General features: G+C 44.1%; 1 protein-coding gene across 3 annotated transcripts in view; it reads right to left on the bottom strand.

Moving 5' to 3' along the window:
* Nucleotides 1–4,972: 4,972 nt before the first annotated feature.
* Nucleotides 4,973–26,220, bottom strand: part of COL27A1 (collagen type XXVII alpha 1 chain) — a 242,693-nt gene continuing 221,445 nt past the window's right edge. Inside the window, exons 50-61 of one of the 3 annotated variants that reach the window (XM_020965661.2) lie at nt 25,525–25,578; nt 24,327–24,389; nt 22,361–22,414; nt 22,101–22,136; nt 21,961–21,978; nt 21,140–21,175; nt 20,835–20,861; nt 18,642–18,707; nt 12,066–12,237; nt 10,861–10,970; nt 8,171–8,389; nt 4,973–7,408 (exon numbers count right to left, since the gene is read on the bottom strand). In XM_020965661.2, the coding sequence (XP_020821320.1) occupies nt 7,262–7,408; nt 8,171–8,389; nt 10,861–10,970; nt 12,066–12,237; nt 18,642–18,707; nt 20,835–20,861; nt 21,140–21,175; nt 21,961–21,978; nt 22,101–22,136; nt 22,361–22,414; nt 24,327–24,389; nt 25,525–25,578 (1,002 nt within the window). In that variant the 3' untranslated portion in view covers nt 4,973–7,261. The remainder of the gene's footprint in view (nt 7,409–8,170; nt 8,390–10,860; nt 10,971–12,065; nt 12,238–18,641; nt 18,708–20,834; nt 20,862–21,139; nt 21,176–21,960; nt 21,979–22,100; nt 22,137–22,360; nt 22,415–24,326; nt 24,390–25,524; nt 25,579–26,220) is intronic. The other 2 variants (XM_020965662.2, XM_020965665.2) reach the window with 2 other exon arrangements.

Raw genomic sequence — 26,220 nt, 5'->3', positions numbered from 1 at the left:
TAGTTGAACTTTATCCAAATTTGTGTTTTTCTTTGAGGTTTTGCTTCTAGATGTTTTGGAGTCATTCTCTTCTTTAAGGTTTGTGTCTTGAGTGATCCTGACATCATAATAGCTTGGTGAAATTTTTTTATTTGTTTGTTACTCATTCCACCAGCCTCCTTCTTGACTTTGGACGTTATGATAGAATTGGGCTCTGTGCACATCAGGAGGGAATGTCTGAGTGGAAGGTCCTGCTGCTTTCTTGAGGTATTAAGTGTTGTGTTATTTCAGAATTTTAGGGACACCTGAGGCTGGGGGACTGCAAGCTTTCAATCTTCCCATGATGGTCTAATTCAGGGCAAAGTCTGATTGCTGCCATTCTGGTTTGAACTCAAGTTCTTGACTTGGGTTTGTGTCTGAGCAACACATCTGTTGTGGCCCTGCCTGTTAGAGTTCCAGTAGATATTGCTAAATTCAGCTACCATCAGCCAGCTAGAAATCTCTGCAGATTTAAAGTAACAGAACTATTTTTGGTCTGGGATTCCCACCATGATTAAACTTGCTGAAGGCTTCAGATCAGAGTGGAATATGGAATTGAGACCCCATTTGGCTCCTAAATTCAGAGTCACACAGCAGCTACTTGCTTTTGAGCTTTCTCTTTACTCAGTGCATAGCCTAATGTTTGCAGTTACTACCCCAAGGCATTGGTCCTTTTCTCAGTCCACCCTGGATCTGGGGTAGCCAGTGCCCCAGAACTGCAGAATGAGAAACACAGCCACTCATTGATACCATTCTTGTATCATTCACAAGATCAGACACTTCTGTGCTGACTCTAGGACCTTTCTTTCCTTGGCACACAGCCTTGGTCCTCTTTGAGCTCCTGTACAGAAATGCTCTGTGCTGCTGTTCCTGGTTAGATACTGTTCTTACTGTAAGCAGACTTCTTTGTCTATCTGATGCTGATTTGGGCTTGAAAACGACTTACTGTGACTTATTTTTTTTTGTATTTTCTGATCAGTATTTGGTCTGGGGCATTTTCAGATCTGTGTGGAGGAGGTGTGTAGTATAGCTTAGCTGTAACTAATTCTTGGTACTACTCTGCTATCTTGGCACCACCTAGAACAGCTTACTTTTATACATTTGAATCCTTTCCTTATGTAACTTAGAAATAAGACCTATTTATCAGAGAAACTTGATGCAAAGATTTTTTTCCCAGTTGACTATTTCCCTCCTAATCATAGTTGCGTTTGATTTATTTGTGTAAAATCTCTGTGATCTTCTATCTCTTGCTTGGTCATTAACTCTTTGATAATCTCTTCCTCCCTCTAATTCATGGCGTGATATTTTATATTTCAGTTATGAGCCCATTTGAGGCTTATCTTGGTATATAATATCAAGTTTTGTTCTAAGCCTAATTTTCACTAGACTGCTGCCTGGTTTTCTCAGTAGTTTGTCAAATAATGTCCTCATCTCAATAGCTGGGGTCTTTGGGTTTATCAAATACTAGGCTACTAGGTCCTTTGCTTTTGTATGTTGTAGATCTAATCTCTTTATTTTAGCCAGTACCAAATTGTTTTGATGATTACTGCTTTGCAGCATAGTTGGATATTTCTGGGCCCCCTTCCTACTCACTTTCATTATTTCCTTGGAGATTCTTGACCTTTTGTTGGTTCAAATGAATTTCATTATTATTTTTCTCTCATTCTACAAAGCAAATCTTTGATTGTTTGGTTAGGGTACTGAAAAAATAAGTTAATTTAGGTAGTATTGAAATGAACATCTTTTTAAAAACTGAAGAAAAGCAGTGAAAGGTTTTTCTGTCTCTAATTCCCTCCTTACTTCCATAGCTGGACATTTATTTGCCTGGTGCCTGCTTCTGACGTCTTCATTTCATATATACATACATATACATACATACACATATATATATATATATATATATATATATATATGTGTGTGTGTGTGTGTGTGTGTACGTATATTTATATATGTACGTATATGTGTATATATGTATGTATATGTGTGTGTATATATATATATATGTGTATATTTGTGGATAGATAGATAGATATAGATTTTTTTAGGCAATTGGGGTTAAGTGACTTGCCCAGGGTCACACAGCTAGTAAGTGTCAAGTGTCTACCTAGCTGTCCCTGTCTTCATTATATTTTAACTCATTCATTTTTTCCTGACTCCATTTTTGGATGGTTGACCATGAAACCTGTGTGTGTATTTGTATTTTGTTGGGGCAGAGAAGGGGGGTTAAAGCAGGGGTGGGGAACCTGTGGCCCTCTAGGTCCTCAAGTGTGGTCCTTTGACTGAATCCAAACCTCAAAAACCAAATACCCTTAATAAAAGGATTTGTTCTGTAAAACTTGGATTCAGTCAAAAGGCCCCAACCAAGGACCTAGAAGGCCACATGTGATCTTGAGGCTGCAGGTTCCCCACCCCTGGATTAAGGGAAAGTGTGGCTAACTGCAATTTGGACAATATTGAAGACAGGACAGAGATTCTAGTCTCTGGCCAGTTCTTAGGGAATTTCTTCTTCAGCTAGTAGGCCTGAGTGATTACAATTTTATTAATAACTAGCATTAATAATCAATTTTTGGTAAACTCAACTAACGAAAGAATGCCCACGGATCTGGGCCATTGTTTTTGTTTCTGGACTAATCTAGTTTGGGGATTTGATTTTTTTTTTTTTTGCAGTGAGTATGGGAGCCTGAGGCTAAGCACTCTTCTCCTTTGATGTGAGAGACTGGGGGTGGAGGGATTAAAGGAAGAAGAGGACATTAGCCAAAGGGGAAACTCCATCTAAAGCCAAGCCCCAGGGGTGGAGAGAGAGAAGGTCTCAGAGGATTTGGTCTTTTCCCAGTCAGTTGGGAAGGAGGATTGAGGAATAAGCAGTAGCCTGTCCTCCACAATGCCACATGCTAGTTATGTTTGCAAGATGAAGGTTGTCAGATACATTTTAGAGGTGTGCTGGCAGAGGTCCAGGGAGGAGTCATGTGATGACCAGAGCCAGAGCCAGAAGTCTGACCTCCTGACTCCCCACCTAGTCTTCTTTCCACTCTAGCTTCAGAAGGATCCTCTTTTCTTTGATATCTTTTGTTTCGTTCTCCCACCCAGGGGACAGCTCTCTTAACAAGGAATAAAAGAAGAAAGAGAAAAAAACATAGTGCATCAAAACAAATCAATACATCAACCAAGTCCTACAGCAGAGGCAGTATTAAACACTCATAGTTCCCCATATCCACAAAGAATTCTCTTCTCTTTTCATCAGCAGGAGCCAACATAGGGTTGCTTGGCAAAAACTGTCCAAGCTCATGTAAAAATGTAATGTGTTCAGTCACTTTTCAGTTGTATCTGACTCTTTGTGTCCCCATTTGGGGTTTTCTTGGCAAAGATACTGCAGTGGTTTGCCATTTCCATCCCCAGCCCATTTTTCAGATGAAAAAATGAGGCCAATGGGTTAAGTGACTTGCCCAGGGTCACACAGCTAATAAGTATCTGATGCCAAATTTGAACTCGGGGATATGAGTTTTTCTGACTCCAGGCCCCACATTCTATGAACTGTGGTGCCACTTAGCTGCCAAAATGTTAGGTACTGTCTTTCTAATTACCAGATCCTTACAATCTAGATTTTTACATCAGTCTCTCAAGTATCTCAAAGTTCAAAACTATTTCTGAAGTTAAACCTAATTCTCGCCTACTGAACTGTGTTCTCGTTGATCATGTAACCTGAATCACGAGGCAAAGCAGGGGAGGGCTGAGAAAACCCTGAACTTGGAATCTGACAGATCTTGGAATCTTGGTCTGCCATTAACCATTTGGGTAACTTTGGGCAAACCAGTTACTGTTCATCCCCTGAAGCTTGGTTTCTTCATCTGTGAAATGGGATATACTTTTATCAGTATTAACTATGGTACAGACTTGTCATGATCAAAGAATATGACCATAAAGCACCAAATAAAAGTGTATTTGGAGGGAGTAAGGAGGAACAAGAGAGGAAGGGTGAGGAAATTCCCTCTCCCAATGCAGATCAGAAACTTATTGACTTCAGAGTTTCCTGGGGGCACTGTGAAGTTATGTGACTTGTCCAGGGACACATAGCAGATACATGTCAGAGGCAGAAAGAAGGCCTGGCTCTTCCAGATTCAAAGCTGGCTCTAGCCACTATCTATCCTATGATGAACTCTGTTATCACCGTAATTGTATTCCCAGCACTAAACACCAGCTCAGAGTGACTGAGGCAGTGTAGGTAGCAACTTAACCAAAGTGACTCCATTTTGTAAAATTTCTTGTCTCTGGTCCTTATCTACCTCGGGGTCCTGCCCCCTTTTATGGCCTCATATGTGTTGCAACAGTCAAAGCTCTTACTAACAGGTGTTACAGCATCTTCCCCAAACTTCACAATATTTCAATTTGTGTGCCTTTCTGAGCATCATGACACAACCTGCAGTGCCTGTAAAATCCTTGCTTCTCTACCCCATGTACAAAAGCCCATCTCCCCAAACCATGCCGACTTCATGTGCACTGCCATCCTCTGGGTGACTGCTATTTGTTGAACCTCATAAGAAAGCTGTTCTAATGTCCCTCCTGTTTTGGTGCCTGGAAATGACTCTACTGCAGAAACCATTTCTTTGCAATCCTCCCCAAGCTTACATATGCAAAAGAGAGTTTGCATATGAATAAGTGAGATTACAATTATTTCAGGTTGGGGGATTGGTATTGCTCCCTAACATCTCAGAATTGTGAACAGAAAATATATGTGCAAAAGGAAAATACATCAGCGGGAAGAGGAATGGGTTTATTCATGTGTGTGCAGTTTACCTATAATAGAACACAAGCCCGTTAGGGGCAGGAACTTTTCATTTCTGTCTTAAGATCTCCAGAGCTGGGTCCAAGGCCTTGCCCACCGTAAATGATTAATATACAACTGCTAAACAAATGAGAGAGGGAGAGCCCAGACGAAGAAGCAGGTCAACCACAGTCATGAAGTTTCATTGCCTCGGCTTTAAATATTTATTGAAAGTCCAGGAGAGAGAAAACAAAATAGGGTCTTAACACAAAAACATCTGGAAAGAACACAGACTGGAAAAATGGACGAAACCAGAAGGACAGACAAAAGACCATGAACAGGACTAGAGGAGGAAATCCAGAGGTTGGGGAGGAGCCAGCCCCTGGTCACTTGGCTACAGTAATCGATGAAATGCACCTGCTTCAGGAAAGATGTGGCTGGGGAGGGGGTAGGGGGGTGGGGCGGAAGGGAGAGGGTAGGTGGTGCTGAGGTGTACAGGCAGGGTTTAGGCCAGGCAAAGGTGAGGAGGACAAGGGTTCTGGGAGGGGGCCAGAGGGAAAGGGGCAGAAGTAGGGCAGGGTGAGGTATTAAAAAAAAATCAGATTTAAACCCCAAAGAGAGACAATGCCCTCTCCCAATATACACAAATAAAGACTTTCACATATAATCTTCCCGTTCTACAAAAGAATCCCATATTCAGAATAACCTCGAAACACAAAAATGCCAACCACCCAAGCAGTGAAGCTTTTTCCAATATAGTACAGCTTGGCTTACAGTAATAATGTTACCCTTATAGAGACTTCCGTGGTTACCGTAATTATTCTCTTTTTGTTCATTCCAAATTTACACATAGAGACTAGCGACGTAAGATTTCTACAAAACTTAACAGTGACAATTAAAAAAAAAACACGACAACACAATAAAACACACACAACTCTTGAAAGGACAAAGCTCCCAGAGTGATGCTGGACTGCTGGGGTTCGAAAGGGTGCCGAGGATAGGTGGAGGGAGGCACCCTGGGAGTGGTCTGTCAGGCAGCACAGAAAGACAGCCCTTAAGATTTCCCACTCAGTCTCCGAAGCCCAGTCCCTAACCGGCAGGGCTTTTGCCAACATCTATTCAGTGTCCAGGGATGGAGATGGACTGAGCAGGCACTCCCACCCTCCCACAGGAGAAGATGGGTCAGTTCTTATCTCCCTTCCAGCCCCTGGTGCTTAACAACTGAGGTCCCTTCCCCAGCCCCTTCCATCCCTGCCACCCTAAGAGGAGAGAATGTCCCTTTAAAATACTTCCACATACTTAAGTTAAAAGGTAGATCTCTACTGCTGGTAGGCTTGGGGTTTTTTTAGGTTGTTTAAAAAAAATTTTTTTTTTGGTTTTTGGCTTCTTTTCTTCTGCAGACTAGCTGAAGAAAAAGGGAGAAAAGGCATTCCCCAAACCTCTGTCATTTTGTTTGGGGAGAGAAGCAGATGTGGGCATTTTCCACATCAGATAGTTTCTTCAGAGACTGCCACTAAAGGAATAGCACCTTCGGAACCTTAAATACGATGCGTCTTAGTTTTCCTTTTTTTTTTTTTAAAAAAAATCACATACAATACAACATGATTTTTGAGCACCAGCGAGTTCACAGTGGGAGGTAGCAAACATGTTCATCCTGGCCCCTAAGATCTTTCCACTTGATCATTTATAGTGCCTTTTTTTTCTTTCCCTACCCTCCCCGCCTTTCCCTTTTGCTCTCTTTTTTCCCCCCACTCTCCCTTCCCATTGTGGGACATTAGGTGGCCACTTATGGGGAAAGAGCAGTAATTTCCTATTTTCTTTGTTTAAATAAAAATATATATATATTTATACTTTTTTTTTCCTGTTTCATCCATCTTTTCTAATATTGCACATCAAAAGCTTCCTGGCAGGGAGTGAAGGGAAAGATTACCCAACCCCGACCCTTTTCTAAAGCTACTGAAGAGCCTGAATTATTCAGTCCCTCTTTCCCTGCCTGGCAGAGAACTGGGGAGGGAAGGGTCTGGGAGACTTGGAGACTTGGTACCAGAGAAATAGGGGAATGCGGGTTGGGTTGTGGCTGCCACCACTTTCGGATGGTTCTTTGGTTGATGGATGGAGATGGGATGGCTTGGGGCGGACCTCACACCTTCATCCTCATAGCTACTGGCTAGGGCTGACCCCGGGACAGCCTATCCCAGGGCCATCCCTTCCCCTGATGCCCCACACGTGCTTCCACCCTGCAGATGACAAGCATGGCCTGTCCTAGGGTCCATGGGCCTTCTCCAGGCAGGGGTGGAGTGTGTATCAGTAGGCACTCAGCCCACTTTGGAGATGGAGAGGGTGTGGGCACCTCCTCCTCTTCCTTCCCCTGGCCCAGCTGCCTCTGCAGAAGAGGGTTGGACACTCCCTCCTCCATGTTCATCCTCCCCATGTCCTGGATCCACAGAGGCCTGGAATGACATGGAGTGGCATGGAGGTCATAGTTCAGAGGAAACACGCAGCTCCAACTTCCAGGCGGTATTGCTTCCCAGGGGTAGCTGGTGGGAGGTTGTAGACACTGACTATGGGCAGCTGATGGGGATCTCGTGTCCGGAAAGTGAACAGTGTCTGGTGCCAGTGGCCATCTTGAACCTGGGGACCAGGAAGGAAAGGACTAATCAGATGACGGGTAATGAAAAGACATTAGTGAGACTCCACAGATGAGGATAACCTATACTCCTTCCCAAATTTCTGAGGACAGGTCTGGAGGGAAGCAAGAATGCTTAGGGCAGGGAATAAGCAAAGAGGTCCAAAGTGGTGTCAGCAAAAGAGAGAGAAATGTGGACTTCTCCAGTCAGCTTCCCAAACTGGATTCACAGTCTCTTCTACCAGCCCAACCCTCCCCTTAGGAGGCATATCCCAATAGTCGATAAAATGAATGGAGCCCATACCTTTCTCACTCTCTCCTGAAAAGAGAGTTGCATTTTCTATCAGGGATGGGGAGCCTGTGGCCTTGAAGCCACATGTGGCCCTCTAGGTCCTCAAGTGCAGCCCTTTGACTAAAGTTTGGGTTGAGGCCGAGGTTCCCTACCCTTGCATCAGACTATGTACAAGGCTCATGGGCAGCTATGTGGCACAGTGGATAGAATGCCAGGCCTGCAATCAAGAAGACTTATCTTCCTGAGTTCAAATCTAGGCTCAGACACTTATGAGTTGTGTGACCCTAGGCAAGTCACTTCACCCTGTTTACCTCAGTTTCCTCATCTGTCAAATGAGCTGGAGAAGGAAATGGCAAACCACTCCAAGTATCTTTGCCAAGAAAACCCCAAATGGAGTCACCAAGAGTTGGAAGTGACTGAAAATGACTGAACATCAATATATAAGGCTGGGGGGGGGCGCGCGCTGATTCCTTACCTTGCAATCATCTGAGGACACCTCTGGCTCAAACTGGCCCCCGGCTTCAAAGATCTGCCCATTCCAGGCTCGGAAGCGCACGGCTTGTTTGGGGGACACCCGGCCTGTCCCTTCCTGCCAGACGGGCACGTTGAGGCAGTGGATGGTGATGTGCTGGATCACCTCAGAGCTCAGCAGGTGAAGGAAATTCATCTGGACCCGACCAACAGCAAAGTCCACCTGGAAGGGAGCAGGGGGTCAATGGGCCAGGAGGGTCATGACCACTGGATGCGAATGAGCGTGGACTCCACATTCATTTTGTTTTCCAACGTGCCACGCTGCCTCCCACCTGAACGAACGTCTATCATGCGTCCTGGATGGCCCCAATGCCCACTCCTTTCCTAAGCAGGGTCTTGGTGGTCACATTACTTCCCACACCAGCCCAGGGAATACAGAAGACTAAACACCCAGGGGCTCAGAGTTCAAGGCTCAGGATTCACACTCTTGGCTATAGGATATTGGGTCCAGTCACTGGGGTTTCATAGAACTCAGATTTTCCAATCAGTGAAACAATAATTGACTGTTCTGGTACAAAGATGATGACAACGCCCTTGGTTACAGCAACAGAGACATGGGGTAGAGTGGAGAGAACTCTGATCTGGGAATACAAAGACCTGGCTTCTAGTTCCCTTTCTGATACAAACTCACTGGTTGACCCTGGGCAAATCACTCAACCTCTCTGAGTTTCTTCACCTGTAAAATGGGGGAATGGGGTCAGGTGATCTCTAAGGTCTAGAGAATCTCCCCTTCACTCCCTCCATCTGTTGCTCCCCAGGGCCCCTCACAATAACCTGATCTCAATAGGGGCCCTGGCTAATGGACCACTTACAAAATGGATCTTTTTCTTGCACCCACCCCAAAAAGACTGATACCCCTCCCTGTCCCTGCCAAGGACTTAACCACATAACTTGTCTGCCTGCCCTTTCTACTCCCTTCTCTGTGCAGAGGGATCCCAGTCCAGAGAACCCAAGGCTTTCTATGAAAAATGCTACGACCTTCATCTAAAACTGCATGTGCCACCTTATATGCTAATAGCACTATGGGGGCTAGGAGCATCAGAGGAGGTCTACAACTGGACTCTGGCCCAGGACAATGAATGGTAAGGGGCCATACCCAATGGCATTGGAGATCTGGTGAGTGCAGATCACACTGGGAGCACAGGGAAGGGAGCTGGCAGAAAATCAGAAAGGAACTGTGATTTGGAGTGAATTACTCCCCCAAATGTCCCCTCACCTCAGTGACAGCTTTAATAATAATAATAATTAATATTACAATTATAATTATTATGGCAACCATTCATATAGTGCTTTGAGGCTTGCAAAGTTTTTTATGCAGGTTTTCTCCTTTGATCTTCACAACCACACTATGAGGTAGGTGCTTTATGTATCCCCATTTTACAGATGAGGAAACTGAGACTGAACGAGGTAAGTCATGCCCAGGGTAATGACATAGGTAATAACTTCCTGAGGCAGCATTCAAACTCAAGTCTTCCTGACTCCAAGTTGAACATTTTATCCACAACACCACCTAGTGGCCTTCAACAGTTGTGAAGGATTCAGGAATGGTACTTCTAAGTTCTGAGTGGTGTAGGAGTAAGGCTGTAAGAACAGTCCCTTTTGTGGGGAGGGAGATCTTCAGGGGTGGACCGAAGACATGGAAAAGGGCCTATTTTTTAAATGGGTCATTAGCAGGGACTCCTACCAGGGTGGGAGCTGTGGTTACTATGAGGTTCCCTGGGGAGCAGAAGACAGGACAAGGGAGATTTCAAAGGCCAGAGCTGGGAAGATTCTTAGTGCTAGGTGTTAATGAGGAGAAAGCCAGCTTCCCCTGCCTGCCTCTCCATGGCCTATCTAGACCATGGTTCCTGTGTAGTTGTGGTGACTGAGGCCCATCACCCTTCGGGGCTACTGAATCCAGTCCCTACCTTCTTCCTTTCAGGCAGCTTGAGTGAAAGTACAGAAGGCTATGCCCAAACTTAGTTACCCTGACAAGTTTCTGAGAAAAATCACATCTTTCTGCAGGGAACCTAAAGAATTTGAGAACCACAGATCTCCTCCTTCCCAAAAGATCTAATCTGAGGTACAAAGAGCACAAATGATTTGTTACAGCCCCTCTGAGGTTCAATGGGGACTTCCCCTCAGGAATTTTCTCCTTCACTTGATAGATAAAGGGTAGCCCCTTTCCATAGGGTGCCATTTATCTTGGGAAAAAAGAGGAGGAGGCCAACGGGCCAGGAGGACAAATGATTTGTCCAGTTCATGATAGCCAGTTACTAATGGAGCCAAGACTAGAATGAAGGCCTCTCGTAGGCATGGGATGGTGAACAGTACATTGGATAAGGCCTGAGTTCAAACCTCAGCTCTGCAATTTACTCCCTCTGTGATCTTAAGCAAGGTACTTCATCTCTCCTGGCTCAGTTTCCTTCTCTGTAAAGTAAGAGGGGCTGGACTCAATGCCCACTATGGCTGTTCTAGTTCTAAACTCCATGGTCCTATGACTCCTGACCTCCAGGTTTGGGGAAGGCCAAGCTGAGCCACTACCACCCAGGGGCAGGGAAGGAAGCTACATTCTGCTGGAGACATGGTTCTTTGGGCCAGGCCATCCTGAGAAGGGGGGGAAGAAGGGGGTCATCACCTCTACTTGCTTCATACCTTTGAAGCAGTGATGGGCCGGAGACATGTCTGCCCACCTTTGGTAAAATTACAGGTCACTTCAATGGTGTCTGAAGAACAGCCAAGGTTTGGGTCGATCCAGTATGTACCTATGGGATGCGATGGCATCGGGGTAAGAGTGCGGAAGGGCACAATAAAGAGTCAGAGGGGACTTTGGGAGCCTCAGCTCCTAGAAGCCCTCCTCCCCTTATTCAAAGGAAGGAAAGCTCCAATGACTGGTGTTGCTGGTGTGTAGGGATAGGGGAGGAAACGTCAAATGTCTGGGCTAGGCCAAAGAATGAGGTTGCCAGAGGCATAAGGTCATCATTTTGTTCCTTATGGAAACATCTGTAGGTCGAGCCTCTGCAAATGACAAAAATAGATCTTAAACAGAGATTGCCTCCAATCTTCCAGGAGCCAGATGAAGGCAGGGTAGTTGGTTGGGTGATATCAAAACATGGGTTTCCATTGTGAGATGCACCAGAGATCATTGATCTAAGCGTGGAATAAAAGGTCACATTGGGACAAACTCGAAGGACTCACTGGTGTCTCTGAACACCAATGGTCAGGGGTGTGGGGGAAGAGAAAAGAGAGAAAGGAACGATAAGGAGGAGGAGAAGAAAAGGAAAGGAGGAAGAAGAAAAGCAAGAAGGAGAAGAGGGAGTGAGGGAAGGGAACAGGTGAGGAGAGCAGGGGAAGGAGGTCAAAGGAAAGAGAGGAAGGCAAGGGCAGGGAAGGCAACCCAAAGAAGAGGAAGAAAGTTGAGAAAGGGATGAAGAGGAGAAATAAGAAAGGGAGAAAAGCAGACATTGGAGACAGAGGAATATAGAAAGGAGAAGAAGGAAAAGAAGAGAGAAAAGAAGAAAAATAATAATAATAAGAACAAGGAGGAGGAGGAGGAAGAGGAGGAGGAGGAGGAGAAGAAGAAGAAGAAGAAGAAGAAGAAGAAGAAGAAGAGAAGAAGAAGAAGAAGAAGGAGAAGATGGAGAAGAAGGAGAAGGAGGAGGAGGAGGAGAAAGAGGAGAAGGAAGAAGGGAAAAAAAACCAAGGAAAAGACAGGGAGAGATGGTCACGAGGTGGGGCTTTCCCACCAAGTCTCAGGGTTATGGGGTGCCCTCTAGCAGCGGGCCCATCAGCAGGTCTCCCTGTGATCTCACTGGCCACAGTGAGGGAGCTGGGGAAGAAAACAGGGCTCCTGCCCTTACCGTCGGCCATCTTCTGCTCACAGTTCATAAGGTCCCGACAGATCCGGGCTGGGGTCTCCTTGGTTCCTAGAGGCTTCTTGATGCTCTGGATGAGGCTGCTGAGGTAGTGTAAGGTCTTAAAGATCTCCCCACCCTGGTCCAACACCAGGAGGTCGGAATGGGAGTAGCCCTGCTGGGAGGGAAGCAAGAAAAGGAGGACTGGAGCAACAGAGGCACAGAATCTTAGGAATACTGAAGTACGCACGGCAGCTAGGCAATGCACTTGTAGCCCCGAATCCTAAAGAGCTGCTAGGAGAGCAGAGAGATTAGGGGGCTTGCCCCTCCTCACACAGGCAATGTCTCAGAGGGGGGACTCAAACTCGGGTCTCCCCGACTCCAAGACTGCTGCTGTACTCACTATGCTGTACCACCTTTGAGAGTTAAATAAAGTCGGTTCCAGCGACAAAAACATATTATATGGATCTCCTCCCTGAGATCTCAGGCCAGCTTCCACTTCAATCCCTCCAGCAACAAGGAACTCAATGGCTCTAGAGTCAATTTATTCCATTGTTGGACAGTCTGAACGATCAGGGAATTCTTCTTTGTGTGGAGCTAAAATATGCCTCTCTGGACCTTCCACCAGTCACCTATTGCTCCTAGCTCTGCCCTTTGGGGCCAAGCATAACACTCTTCCACAGGACAGCCCTTCAGATATTTGAAGGCAGAGATTATATTCCCCGGAAGTCTTCCCTCCTTCAGGTTAAACATGTCCCAGTTCATTCTAATAACCTTTCTAAGCTGCAGGTGCCAGTGCCCTCCCCATCTTGGTCCTCTGGAAGCACCATAGCTCGACAACATCCCTTCTAAGATGTGGTGCCCAGAACTCCACACAGTCCTGGGGCAATGAGAACAATGAGGCAATGTCAACAAATGACAGGAAGAAAAACTTATTTTTTTTTTCCTCCAGCAAGGAGAACGATCTTTGAAACTAGAAAAGAAAGAGAGCGTATAGTCAATACAGAGCTGAAACCCAAGTGAAGACATGGTAAGAGAGCTTCCCTCTTCCCTTAGGGAGTTCACATCACCAGGCCCAGATGAATTACATCCCAAGACACTAAAAGAATTGGGAAATGTGATTATTGAGCTGTTGTTGCTGATCTTTGAAAAAAACGTAGAAGAGGGGGTACTTTATAAAGCTAGACAAAATAATAACAAAACTCATTTGGAGCAACTAAAAGTCTAGAAACTCAAGGGAAATAATGAAAGAAAGTAAGTAATGAAGAGGGAATAAGTGTATCAGACCTCAACTTCTCCTATAAAGTCATAATCATCAAAATATTTGGTCCTGGTTAAAAAAACACACACACAGAAAAGCAGATAAGCAGCACAGACTAGAAAGGAAGAACCAGAAACAACTAAACTCAATAACCCAGTTCAATAAACACAAGAGTATAAATTACTTAGTGAAGAACTATTTGACAAGAACTGCTAGGAAAACTGGAAAGCAGAAATTAGGTTTCATCCAACGTCTTACATCACATACCACAATAAACTCAAAATACATACATGACCTGAATATTAAGGGTCATGGCACAAAAAATATCAGCAGAGAATAAGACCGGATATGGCTAAGGGGAGAGTTCTTCATCAAATGGGAACAGAGGCAATCGCAAAAGAAAAAAATCAATAGTTTTGATTGCATGAAATGGAAAAGTTTTTGCACAAACTTAATGCAGCCAGGATAAGAAAGAAAGATGTCTATTTGGAAAACAAATCTTTATATCTAGTATTTCTGGCAAGGCTCTGATAACCAAGATACATTAGGAATTAACATACATAAATTAGACTAAAAGCCATTTCTCAATAGACAGATGATCAAAAGATATGAATGATGTCTCTGGAATAAGGAAAAGCTAAATTCATCAAAACTTGCTTTTTAATGAGGTAGTGAGGTAGCACAGTGGATAGAGTCCTGGGCCTGGAGTCAGGAAAACCTGAATTCAAATCTGGCCTCAGATACTTACTAGCTGTGTGGCCCTGGGCAAGTTTGCCTTAGTTTGTCCATCTCTAAAATGGGGATAATAATAGTATCTACCTCCTAGTTTGGTAGTGAGAATCAAATGACATAATAACAGCACTTAGCATAGTGCCTGGCAATTATTATGATTATGATTATGATTATGATTATTGTTATTATTATTACTGTCCCAAAAGTCTTGGTGTAGTTTTAAGCTTTAGCTGCTAAAGACTTTGGGGATAGCCTGTATAAACCAATATTTTGAAGGAGATACAGCTCTTCAGATGTGATAGGCTTATTGTAAAGATGAACAACTTTGAAAGATTTAAGAACTCTGACCAACACAATAAACAACCACGATCCCAAAGGATCAGGGAAGAAGCCTCCTGACAGAGAGGAGATGGGCTCAGTACACAGGAGGAGACATACTTTTTTGGACATGGACAATACAGAAATTTATTTTGATTGACTGCACATTTGTTCCAAATCTCTTGTTTTTCAAATAGGGATGGGGGAAAAGTTGTAGGGCAGAAAATGCTAACCTCAATGCCTTTTTCCTAGGGTTACTTTAGACTGGTAGTTCAAGGTAATGCCATAAATACAGTACATCTGGATTTTAGCAAAGTATTTGACAAGATCTCTTTGGAACTATGTGGACTCAATGATAGTCCATTTATTTTTTTAAATTTTTCAAAGTATTTTTGTATATTCTTTTATTCATTCATTCATTCATTTATCTATTTGCTTATTCGCTTATTTATTTATTTATTTATTCATCCATTCATTCATTCATTCATTTATTTATTTATTTATTCAAGGCAGTTGGGGTTAAGTGACTTGCCCAGGGTCACACAGCTAGTGTCAAGTGTTTGGTCTGAGGCCAGATTTGAACTCAGGTCCTCCTGACTTCAGGGCCAGTGCTCTATCCACTGCGCCACCCAGCTGCCCCAGTGATAGTACATTTAGGTAGATTTGGAACTAACTGAATGACAAGATCCAAAGAATTAGTGGATTGATGTCAATTTGGAAGGATCTCTCTGGTGGAGTGCCCCAGGGATCTACCTTTGATAATGGACTGTTTAACATTTTTATCAATGACTTGGATGAAGGCATAAATGGAAATCTTATCCAATCTTCAGATGACATAAAGCTGGGAGGAATAACTAATGTGTTGACTGAAAGATTTAGTATCCCCCCAAATCTCAACAGGCTTGAACGGTTGGCTCTAATAAGACGAAACTTAATATGGATAAATATAAACCCTACTTGGGTTACAACAAAACAAAACAAAACAAATTGCACAAGTACAAGATTAGGGAATTATGGTGAGACACCGGTTCACTTGAAAAAGATCTGGGGGTTTCAGTGAACTACAAGCACCCCACAGTGACAAGTATGTCAAAATACTTCAATGGACTAGTCATTTCATTAATGTGAATACTTCCTCAATGATAGAGATCACCTGCTATCTGCCTCCTCTCTTACTGTGTTCTCCTTGTTCTTGTTCTCCCAGAAATTATCCACAGAGGATCCACTCAATGCCCTAGGGGCCTTCTTCTTGGCCTGTGAACATTCCATGGATACCAGCACATCACTTGGGTTCTTCTCCCCTATTTGTACCAGGGGAGCTGACCCAGCTCCTCTTCTGATCTTAGATTTCTTAGACAGGATGCTCTCAACCTTTTCTTACACACAAGTTATCCTTGGTGACATGTCACAGACACTTTATGTGCCCAACCCATACAGTCACTGTCCTATCTACAAATCTGGATTCTCTGAGACCATAGTGTTCCATGACTTGTAAGCAGCGGTGTGGCATAAGAGTCCTAGAGGCTACCATAACTGTAGGCCACACTGATGGAGTCAATGTCCAGCATACAGAAAGTGATCATGCTCTTCCATGGTTGAGCCATGTCTGTAACAGAGGGTTTGATTCTGGGTGCCACATTTTAAGTCATGTTGACACACTGGAGATAATCTGGGGGATGGTGAGAGGGCGGGAGCTTATACCACAGAAGGATCAGGTGAGAGAACTGAGGATGTTCAGCTGGAGAAGAGATGACGTGAGGGGTACCTGATAGCAATCTTCAGCTATCTGAAGGGAGGCTGTGTCACAGAAGACTTAAACTTACCCATTTGGCCCCAGAAAACCAAACTAGAAGGAATGGCTAGAAGGTACAGAAAGGCAGATTTCAGCTCCTTGTAAGGAAGTCTTCAAGCAGAGGCTGAACCTCTCTTTGTCAGAGATGTTGGAAGAGGCATTCCTATTCAGTTTTGGGATGGGTTAGATGAGGTCCAGGAGGCAGCTAGGTGGCACAGTGGATAAAGCACCAGGCCTGGAGTCAGGAAGACTCATCTTCCTTTGTTCAAATCTGGCCTCAGATACTTACTAGCTGTGTGACCCTGGGCAAGTCACTTGACTCTGTTTGCCTCAGTTTCCTCCTCTGTAAAAATTGAGCTGGAGAAGGAAGGGCAAGATACAGTGGGACAGTAACTTCCATCATTCTAGACATCAAGCTTCTACTGCTTTTGCTCAAGATGGGCACCTGTTTCTCCTTCTTCCAGCCATTACTAGAGAGACCCACCAGACATGGAGGGTAGGCTAGGGGTCCCTTGGGCAGTCACAGGTAACATGGGCAGCTAGGTGGTGCAGTGGATAAAGCCCTGGGCCTGGAGTCAGGAAGACCTGAATTCAAATCTGGTCTGAGACACTTATTAGCTATGTGACCCCGGGCAAGTCACTTTACCTCAGTCTGCCTCAATTTCAACTGTAAAATGGGAATAATAATAGCACCCAGCTCCTAGGACTGTTGCAAGGATCAAAAGGGATATTTGTAAAAAGTGCTCAATATAGTGCCTGCACCTTCCTTCTGTGGGCCAAATCCTTTGTAGCAATAATCATTATAGTGTTTTCTGACCTTACAGCACTTTATACTTTTCAAAGAGCCTTCAAACCCATGATCTCATTCAAACTTTAAAAATCTTATGAGGCAGATAGGGCAGGAGAGGCTAATATCCCCATTTTACAGATGATGAAGTAAACCTAGGGAAGTGACTTGCCTCAAGTTAGCCAAATAGGGTTCTTAAAAACTGTCTGTGGCCAGATGTTGCTTAGCATTCCCCTTGCTGATCGCTTGGCCACACCAGTACTGTATGAGCTGGAAACTGGATCATACTTTCCCAAGAAATGAGAGAACTAGCAACAGAAGCACACATTCTACTCCTCTCCACCCCTCCAATGGTAAGCAGACTCTGGAAGAAGGGGGCCAACCATAGAACAAAGAGCCTGAGGGGTTTATGAGTATCTGTTTTGGATTCCAAGTCACTCCATGTCCACTCCTGCCAAACGCTGGTCTGGATTCTGAATTAATTAGTGTTCAGCTACAAGGAGTTGGGGGCAAAGGTGGGAACAGGGAGTAATAGAAAGAGACCAGAGATATTTGGTTGGTAAAAAGGGGGTGGAAAAGACTGTAGCCCAAATCTCCTAACTACCAAGCTAGTATATTCCCAAGAGACCTCCCAGAAAAGGTGACAGAACAGCAGGTATATGTATGTAATAGATCACAACATCACAGAATATTAGCACTGGGTAGAGCCTTAAAGATCATCTGGCATCACATTTTCCAAAGTCATTTGACTACAGAATATACTGAGGTTGTAATTATACTGATGGAACCCATAAAGGTAGGTTTACATGGAACCCATACAGGTAAGGGCATGGCATATACTCAGAATAAAAGACACCATTTTAGAATCTAATCTAATCTAATCTATCTATAGATAGATTAAAAAACTAATTTTCATTTCCTCCCAGATTGCTACAAATAAAAATATTTTTATATATAATTTTATACTTAATATTTTGAAGCCAAAAAAAATCCCTAGTATGGAAGCTCTGGTCACTGCAGAGAGAATGCAAAGATTCCATGGAACACAGTATGGGAAATAATGACATAATCTTTTGAAAGAGATGGAAACTGAGACCCTGAAAGGGAAAGTAATGCCTAAAGTCATGCAGTGATGAAGTGGCAGATGTGGGACTAAAATTCAAATCTCCTAACTTCTAGGATACTATATTTGGAACTACTACACATTGCTCACATGCCATGCTGCCACGGGGGCAGCTAGGTGGTGCCATAATGTTTAGCATGCTATGCCTAGAGTCAGGAAGACTCATCTTCTTGAGTTCAAATCCAGCCTCAGACGCTTACTAGCTGTGTGACCCTGGGTAAATCACTTAACTCTGTTGGCCTCAGTTTCCTCATCTGTCAAAAGTGTTGGAGAAGGATATGGCGAACCACTCCAGTATCTTTGCCAAGAAAATCCCAAACGGGGTCACGAAGAATCGGACATGACTGAAAATGACTGAACAACAATGTTGCCTCACTTTCTCTCCCTAGCATGTTTGCCAAAACCTATGGAGGGAAGCCAGGATTATTTCTCCCGGAGAAGGGATGGTCAAAGAGGCTTAAGGCAGAGGGACCAACAGCCCCAGGAAGTCTACGGGTTTTTTAATCCAAGTATGGAAAACAGGCAGCTGCAGAGGGCGGTGCACCCAACATGACTTATGTCAACCCTACCTCTGTCCTAAGTGCACTGTTGGAGTCCATCCATGTCTGAAAAGCTGTGCCGAGGTCATCTTGCTGCTGTGAAGAGGGAGAGATGTACTCAGGTGCCAAGCTCATCTGAGCCATAGAGGCTGGAATAGCCTCGGCCCAACTTCCCTTGCCAACTCATAGCATGAGGATGAAGAGCCCTAATCTCAAATCTTTCCTTCTTTGTAGGCTCTTAAGACATTTTTGGTCTCTGGGAAATACTTTTAGGTTACAAGTTTTGCTAAATGCTCAGGACAGTGGGGCAAAGGGGTCCACAGTGGGTTCTAAATGAGCCTTGTTTTTCTTGGGATCAAAACAAGCTAATTAACTGAAATTAAATGAAATTATTTAAAGCACTTTGCAAACTTTAAACAATTTTATGTGAGTTATAAGAATTAAATATGAGTTGTTGTTGATATTATTATTCTTATACAATTCTTGTCATCTTGCTCAGTAGAGACTGAATAGAAACAGTTCTGGGACAAGATACTACTCTACTGTTATTCTTTTATATTTAATGTTCTGTGGGCTATTATATAAGTAGATAAAATAACTGCTTTCTGTAATAATAATCCTAAAAATCCTCACTGAAATAATAACTGTAGTTAGCATTTAGCTAGTGCTTTGTGGTTTGCAAAGCACTGTATACATGTTATCATAGCAATCCTTACAACAACTCTAGTATCATCCCCATTTTACAGTTGAGGAAACTGAGGCAGACTGAGGTTAAATGACTTGTCCAAGGTCACACAGCTAGCAAGTGTCTGAGGCTGGATTTGAACCCAGTCTCCCTGAATGTGAGTACAGTGCTTATATCCACTGTTGAATAAAAGTATTAGGATGTAAACTTATCTTCAAAAGGTTCACTGAAAGCATCTTTAAATAAATTCAGCATTATAAATTATGACAGAGATGATAGGGACTCCATCCCATTCCCACATGACTTTAATTTCATTGTTGACTATTATTATCTCCTTCTCATCTTTTTCTTTTTTTTGAATTTTGAATTCTTCTAAATTTTAAAATTTTTTATTTTTAGGCAGTTGAGGTTAAATGACTTTCCCAGGGTCACACAGCTAGTAAGTGTCAAGAGTTTGGTCTGTGGCTGGATTTGAACTCAGGTCCTCCTGACTGCAAGGCTGGTGCTTTATCACTGCACCACCTAGCTGCCCCCTTCTCATCTTTTTCAATGGCGTTCAGAGAGAAATGGTCCTCAGATATCATCATCCTCATTATCATCATCCTTCTTCTACTTCTTAGTAATGATTCACTAGCTCAGTGATATAATAGATGAGATCTTTGGGCCTGGAATCAGGAAGATGAGTTCAAATCCAGCCTCAGATGCTTACTAGCTGTGTGACTCTGCGAAAATCACTGACCTACTGTCTGCCTCAGTTTCCCCAATTGTAAAGTAAAGATAATAAAAGCACAGTGTTGTTGTGAGAATCAAATAAGGTAATGTTTGCAAAGTATTTAAATTTAGCTCAGTGCCTCTCCCTCTCCCTCATTCAGAGATTCCTGTGGACACTGATATTGTTCTCAAGTGGTTAAAATAGCACACACCTGACTGGTAATAATATCAATAACTCCCTTTCATTCATAAGGCATGTTAAAACTTTCAAAGCACATTGCAGACATTACGTCATTGGACTATCACCACAACGCTCCACTATGGGTATTATCATCCTCATTTTACAAAGGAAGAAACTTAGGTTTCTAGAGATGTGACATTCCAGCCCAGGTCATTACAAGTGCAGTCTCTTTCCACAATACCACCAGAGTCTAAATCTAGGCAGGGGAAGTAGGAACTGTTAGGCTGAAAAGAGAGAAAGGTTATAATCAGGGGTAGTGTATCAGGAGTCATGCTCATCCACTCTGTCGGAGCCTTTCAGTTCACTTTGAAAGGCTCCCCGATTTCTTAACAAGGGGACCCCTCAACCATCAGGCTGATGGGATCACAGGACGTGGAGCCAGAAGGGACCTTCCAGGTAACTACACTCATTTTACAGGTGGAGAAGCTGATGCCCAGGCAGCGGAACTGTCTTGCCCAAGAGTCACTTAGGTGGCAAATAGCAGAACTGGTGGTTAAACGGAGGCCTTCTGACCCTAAATTCAGTGCTCTTTCTACTATACCAAACTCCTTCCAAGTAAAATTAGAAAAACAAATTCCCAACTTACAAATGAGATGGGGATCCCAGGAGGGCCCTGAAAAAAAAAAAAGAAAATGGGTATTGTGCTTGATCCATACTGGCTCCCCCTTTGCATAGTGGGGAAGTGGGGGTGGAAATGGGGAGGACGCGGAGTAGTCTTCAGGGCCTGTGCAGATGTAATGATATGGAAGGACAGGAGGAAGGAGAGCTTAATTAGGCCAAGGAAAGCCACTATTCTTCCTGGATCTGATCCCAGGACAAGGGACTCATAGCTGTTCTGCTCTCCTCATCTTCCCCACTCTAGGGCCCATTGAAAAGTGCTGGTATACCTACCGGTGGGCCGGGACGTCCTCGGGGGCCGGGAGGACCCTAGAGAGAGATGAGTGTGGAGTCAGCTGGTCTTTGTCATCAAAAACAAGGCTTTAGTTACTCCTAACCCTCTTCCCCATTTACCCACTGCCCACCCTGGGGGGCTGCAGGGGAGAGAGAAGTACAGGGTAAAGGGCCAAGTGCTTCTTGAGCCCCCCAGTCTAGCCCCGGGTGGGGATGGAATTCAAACAGAAACAGGTCACAGGATCAGAGATTTAGAGCTGAAAGTCATCTTACAGGTCACTGAATCTTGGTCCTCTCACTGAAGAAATGAGGCCTGGAGAACTTAAGTGACTTGCCCAGTGTCATACAAATAATAAGGCAGGATTCCACCCCAGGGCTTCCTGACTGTAAATTCAACATTCTATCCACCACGCCATACTGCCCCAAGGTCCTGTACATGTGTATGTCTACTATAGGCCAGCCTGGTGCTGGGCTATCTCTGGTCTAACCTGGGGTGGAGATAGAATTCTGACTAAGGTGTTCATGGTGGAGTAGGTGGAGAGAAATGAGACTCTGAGGTTTCCTTGGTCTGACTAGTCCTACTGGGGACAAGACTGGATTTGGAGATGCCTAGAGGGGCCAAGGCTATGTGAATAGTGAATCAGACATGGGCTGGCTGGCTGGATTTAATGGCACATTCCATTATCTTTAACACATCTCTTGGTCCATCAGTACTCCTCATTCCTTTGTTTCTGATCATATGTCATCAAGTTCCCCTTAGGTTTCCATCTCCCTTCCCCTCCTCCTCCCATTCCCTCCCCTACTCCTTACTCCCTACTCACCCTTGGGCCTTGTAATCCCTTGAAAGAAAGAAATAAAACAGAAGAAGTTGGTTAAAGGTGCAGACCCAGGCACCCAGGCTGCTCCTCTGTTCCCAGGCCTTGGTGACTCCCCACCACCAGCTCTTCCTCAGGCCACTTACCAAATCTCCTCGGCTTCCTTTGTTTCCTTTTGGACCCTGTGGACAAACCACACAGCAAGGTTAAGACCTGGAAGTTTTTGGTGCCTCTGGGCCTAACCTGGGATGCCTTGTCGCACATATGGAGAAGCTGAGGCTTAAGAAAGGGAGTGGGGATTCACTCTGATCACAAAGAAGGTCTGAGACCCCTCAGTTCCACCTCCCCTCCCTGGGCCTGAACGGTCTGACCCTGGCTTCTTATCAAGCAAAATAAGAACATATACCGGAATTCCAGATGGGCCCAGGATCCCCAAGGGTCCAGTGACACCTTCTTTTCCCTGAAGGTAGAAAAGAGACATACAACTGTGGAATCAAAAGGCCTACAACAGAAATTTGGACTACATCTCTGCTGCTTATCTGAGAAGCAGTGGGAGTGGGGGAAAGAAGGAAAGATGGAGAATGGCAGAGAGAGGGAGGTGGTCTACAAGTGATGATAATAAAAATAATTCACATTTCTATAATGCTACAAGGGTGATAAAGTACTTTCTTCATAAGCTTATGAAATAGGCATTACAAATATTATTATAGTCATTCTTTAGCTGAAGACATTTATGTTCATAGAGGCTGACTTGCCCAAGGTCACATAACTAGTTGGTGGCAGGGTTAGGATTTGAACCAGGGGTGTGCTGGAACCAGCTTGTACCGGTTTGAGAGAGATGAATGTTAAATTTTCAGTGTGACATGTATGCCTTGGAATTTGGCAAACACAGTAAGTCAGGGCTTGATTTACTGATTGATTGACTAATCTATCTGCTTATCTATCTACCTGATGGAATCTTAATAAATCTTCCCCCAGACCCAATACAGCCACTGCCTCTAGCTAGCCTCTGCCCCCAGATCCAATTCTCATGTTTAATCAGGTGTGTCCATGTACTCAACCACAATCACATCATCTATCTAGCCCAAGACAGGACCACAATACCTAACTCTCCATCTTGACTAGACAGGACCACAATAGCTAGCCAATCAGAAAGCAGCATGACCAGGATGTCTGACCATGGAACCATAGAAGGGACCCCCCCCCATTGCTTAATCTCTTAACAAACCCCTCCTGCCTTTTTAATATTCTTAATTTCTGTTGTATAATCAGCACCATTACACTATAAAGTTGCCTGTCTTGTCTTACCAAGTTGCTGGTTCCTCTTGGAACTCAGCTCTTTGGAGGCGTCATTCCCAATAAATGCCTTATACTTGGACTAGAGGTGGTCTGACTGAATTCTTTGAGATGGTTCTGCCACAACACACCACGAAATTGCAACATATCTATTTTTATTTCCAGACTTAAGAAAACAGAAAATGTTAACAATGTAGATTAAGCTTAAAAGTGTGTCACGTATATTTTAATTTTTTTTTCTTGGAGAGCTGGTTGTTAAACATTTACCGGTATACCCCTGAATTGAGCCTATGTTTTCTGACTTTAATGACCAATGTCTTTTCTACTATACCAAAGATAAATACTAGACATGGGGAAGCAGAAGGGAATAAAGTCAGAAAACAAGCATTTACTGGGGCCAACCTCATTGCAGGCATCTTGGGGATAAGAAGTAAGCAATACCCAGAAAACTTGGACCTTGCCATCACAGAGGTTACAAGTTTGTCAGGAAGACCAGTAGAGTACAAAACAAGACAGGAGCCTATAGACAATAAAGTGCTAAGTTTCATGGACAGATTGTAGAATCCAAAGAGAAGTGGGGCCCTTGGTGGGCTAAGGCCCTCAGAGAAGGTTTCAGGGAAATCATAAGCAGAGCAGTCCACCAGCACTACTGTAGGTGGTCAGAGAAAGGCAGGGCCTTGGTGGGAAAAGCTTCACAAAGGATGGGACTTAAACTAGCTGATGAAGAATGGGTTAGATTAGCACAGGAGGGAAGAGGGGGAAGGAAGGGCATTCCACATGGAGCCATAGACCTTGTGGCAAAAAACTGGACCAGGAAGGAAGATAAAGGGGAAGAAGCGTGAAGGGGAGGGAGCAAGAAGGAAGTAGACCATGGCGGCAAACAGAAGTGAGTATCAGGAAAAATTGTCATCGGACTTTGTCTGGCCATTAGTGAGAAATCAGCTTGGCAGGTATCAGACAATGCCTTGCTCAAGGGCAAAGGAGGCCCACAGGCTAACACACCAGTGTTGGGCTGCCTGGTGGGCCCTATCGTTCTCAAGGCAGGGCAGGAGAGATTCCTCAGGGGAGAAACTTACCATCAAACCTGGTGGCCCCCGGGGACCCTGGATTCCTTTAAAACCGAGATCTCCTGGAGGCCCCTGAAGGGAACAAGGAAAGGGAAACGTTTGATCCCAATGAGCCAGAGCCCATGGGATGGGGACAACCACCCAATTTTAGATATGGAAGGATTAGGGAGCACACAGGACTTATTCAGACAGCCAGTTTAATAAATCTGCCCTATTTCTCTGTTCAACCATTGGAAGAGGTAAAGGAGCTGTTCCAGGGATGATAATAATGACAATAATAATAATAATTGCTAACATTTATATAATGCTTTAAGATTTACAAAGACATCTATCTATCTATCTATCTATCTATCTATCTATCTATCTATCTATCTATCTATCTATCTATCTATCTGATATATTGTCTCATTTGATCTTCACAACTACCCTGTGAGGTAACTGGCATTATCTTTACAAATGAGGAGACTGAGGTTCTGATAGGTTAAGAGCCTTGTCTGGGGCCTTAGATCTAGCAAGTGTCTAAGGTGCAATTGGAACCCAGTCCTTCTCAACTCCTATCCACTGCTCTATCTGTTCCACTCCACTCCACTATATAGGGTCCCATAGCTAGGAGGGAGCTGTATCAATGATTTGATCTGCCAGGACCCAAGGAATCTGCCCACCTTGGCCACAGTCTGAGATTTCCCAGGGGCACAGGGAGTAGAACATGAATAGAAATCCAGCACCACAGAACAGGTCTATGGACTCATAGAACCTAAGAACTGAAGGGGACCTTGGGGAGAACTTAGACCAGAGATTCTTAACCTGCGGTCTATGAACCTGTTTTTTTTTTTTATATTTTGATGACTGTGTTTTAGTATAATTGGTTTCCTCTATAATCTTATATATTTTTATTTTATGCATTTATTTATGTATTTAACAGATTGCCAAAAGGTCCCATGACACAAAAATCGTTAAGAATCCTTGACCTAATACAAACCTCTCATTTTACAGATGGGGAATCTGAGGTTCAGAGAAATTAAGTGACTCGTCCAAGTTAACAACTAATCAATTTGTCAGATTAGCTAAGTGAGGGGCCAGGTCCTGGGGTCAGCAGAGATGAGAGGGATCCTTGGGAGCTGGGTCTTAAGACTCCCTCTAAGGATGGGAGCACAGCTGGCACAGCTAAGGGGGCTGTAAGGGCCATGAGGCCTGGGTAGTATTATACCTTGGGTCCGAAGAGGCCAGCAATCCCAGGGAAGCCCATTTCTCCAAAGTCACCCTGCCAAGAAAGTAAAATTTAAAAAAAAACCCAAGTGTGTATGTGTGTGTGTGTGTGTGTGTGTGTGTGTGTGTGTGTGTGTGTATGCATGTGTATGTGTGAGAGAGACAGACAGAGAGAGAGAGAACATTGGATCAGTGCCCTGGTCCTAGGTTCAGACAGAGTCAGAAACTTTAAAATAATGTCACATACTAACTGGAATTAAGCCCTAGTTACTAGACATTTTCCCATTTCCCAGCTGGATAAATTAAGGCAGCAATGAACCAGAGCCAAGAGACTAGCCTATGCCAGAGCCAAGAAAAGGACTCAGGAGTTCCTGGCCTCTAGTCAGACCACTGGCTCCCTTTCTTAGATGACAGCCTCCTCACTTTCCATAGTTTGTGGTTCCCTCCTGGCAGGGGGGAGGAAGAAAGAATAGAAGGAGGGTTGTCACTGATCTCCAAACCAGTAAGATCTTTACATAGCCTGTGATTAGTGGCAGCCCCCAGGACCACTTGCCAGCAGCCACAAATTGGGACTTGGAGCCTTGCCCCTCTTCCTAGAAAAATGCCTTAGTGGTTTCAAATACCAGATAGCAGGGACTCTCCAATCAGCATCTTATTACCAAAGCCAGATTATTAAGTACGTTTCTAGCATGGAACA

The sequence above is a fragment of the Phascolarctos cinereus genome, unplaced genomic scaffold (assembly GCF_003287225.1).
Source record: "Phascolarctos cinereus isolate Bilbo 61053 unplaced genomic scaffold, phaCin_HiC Scaffold_2;HRSCAF=192, whole genome shotgun sequence".
NCBI lineage: Eukaryota > Metazoa > Chordata > Mammalia > Diprotodontia > Phascolarctidae > Phascolarctos > Phascolarctos cinereus.
The sequence above is the reverse complement of the archived record's forward strand: the minus strand, read 5'-3'. Positions and strand labels throughout refer to the sequence as shown.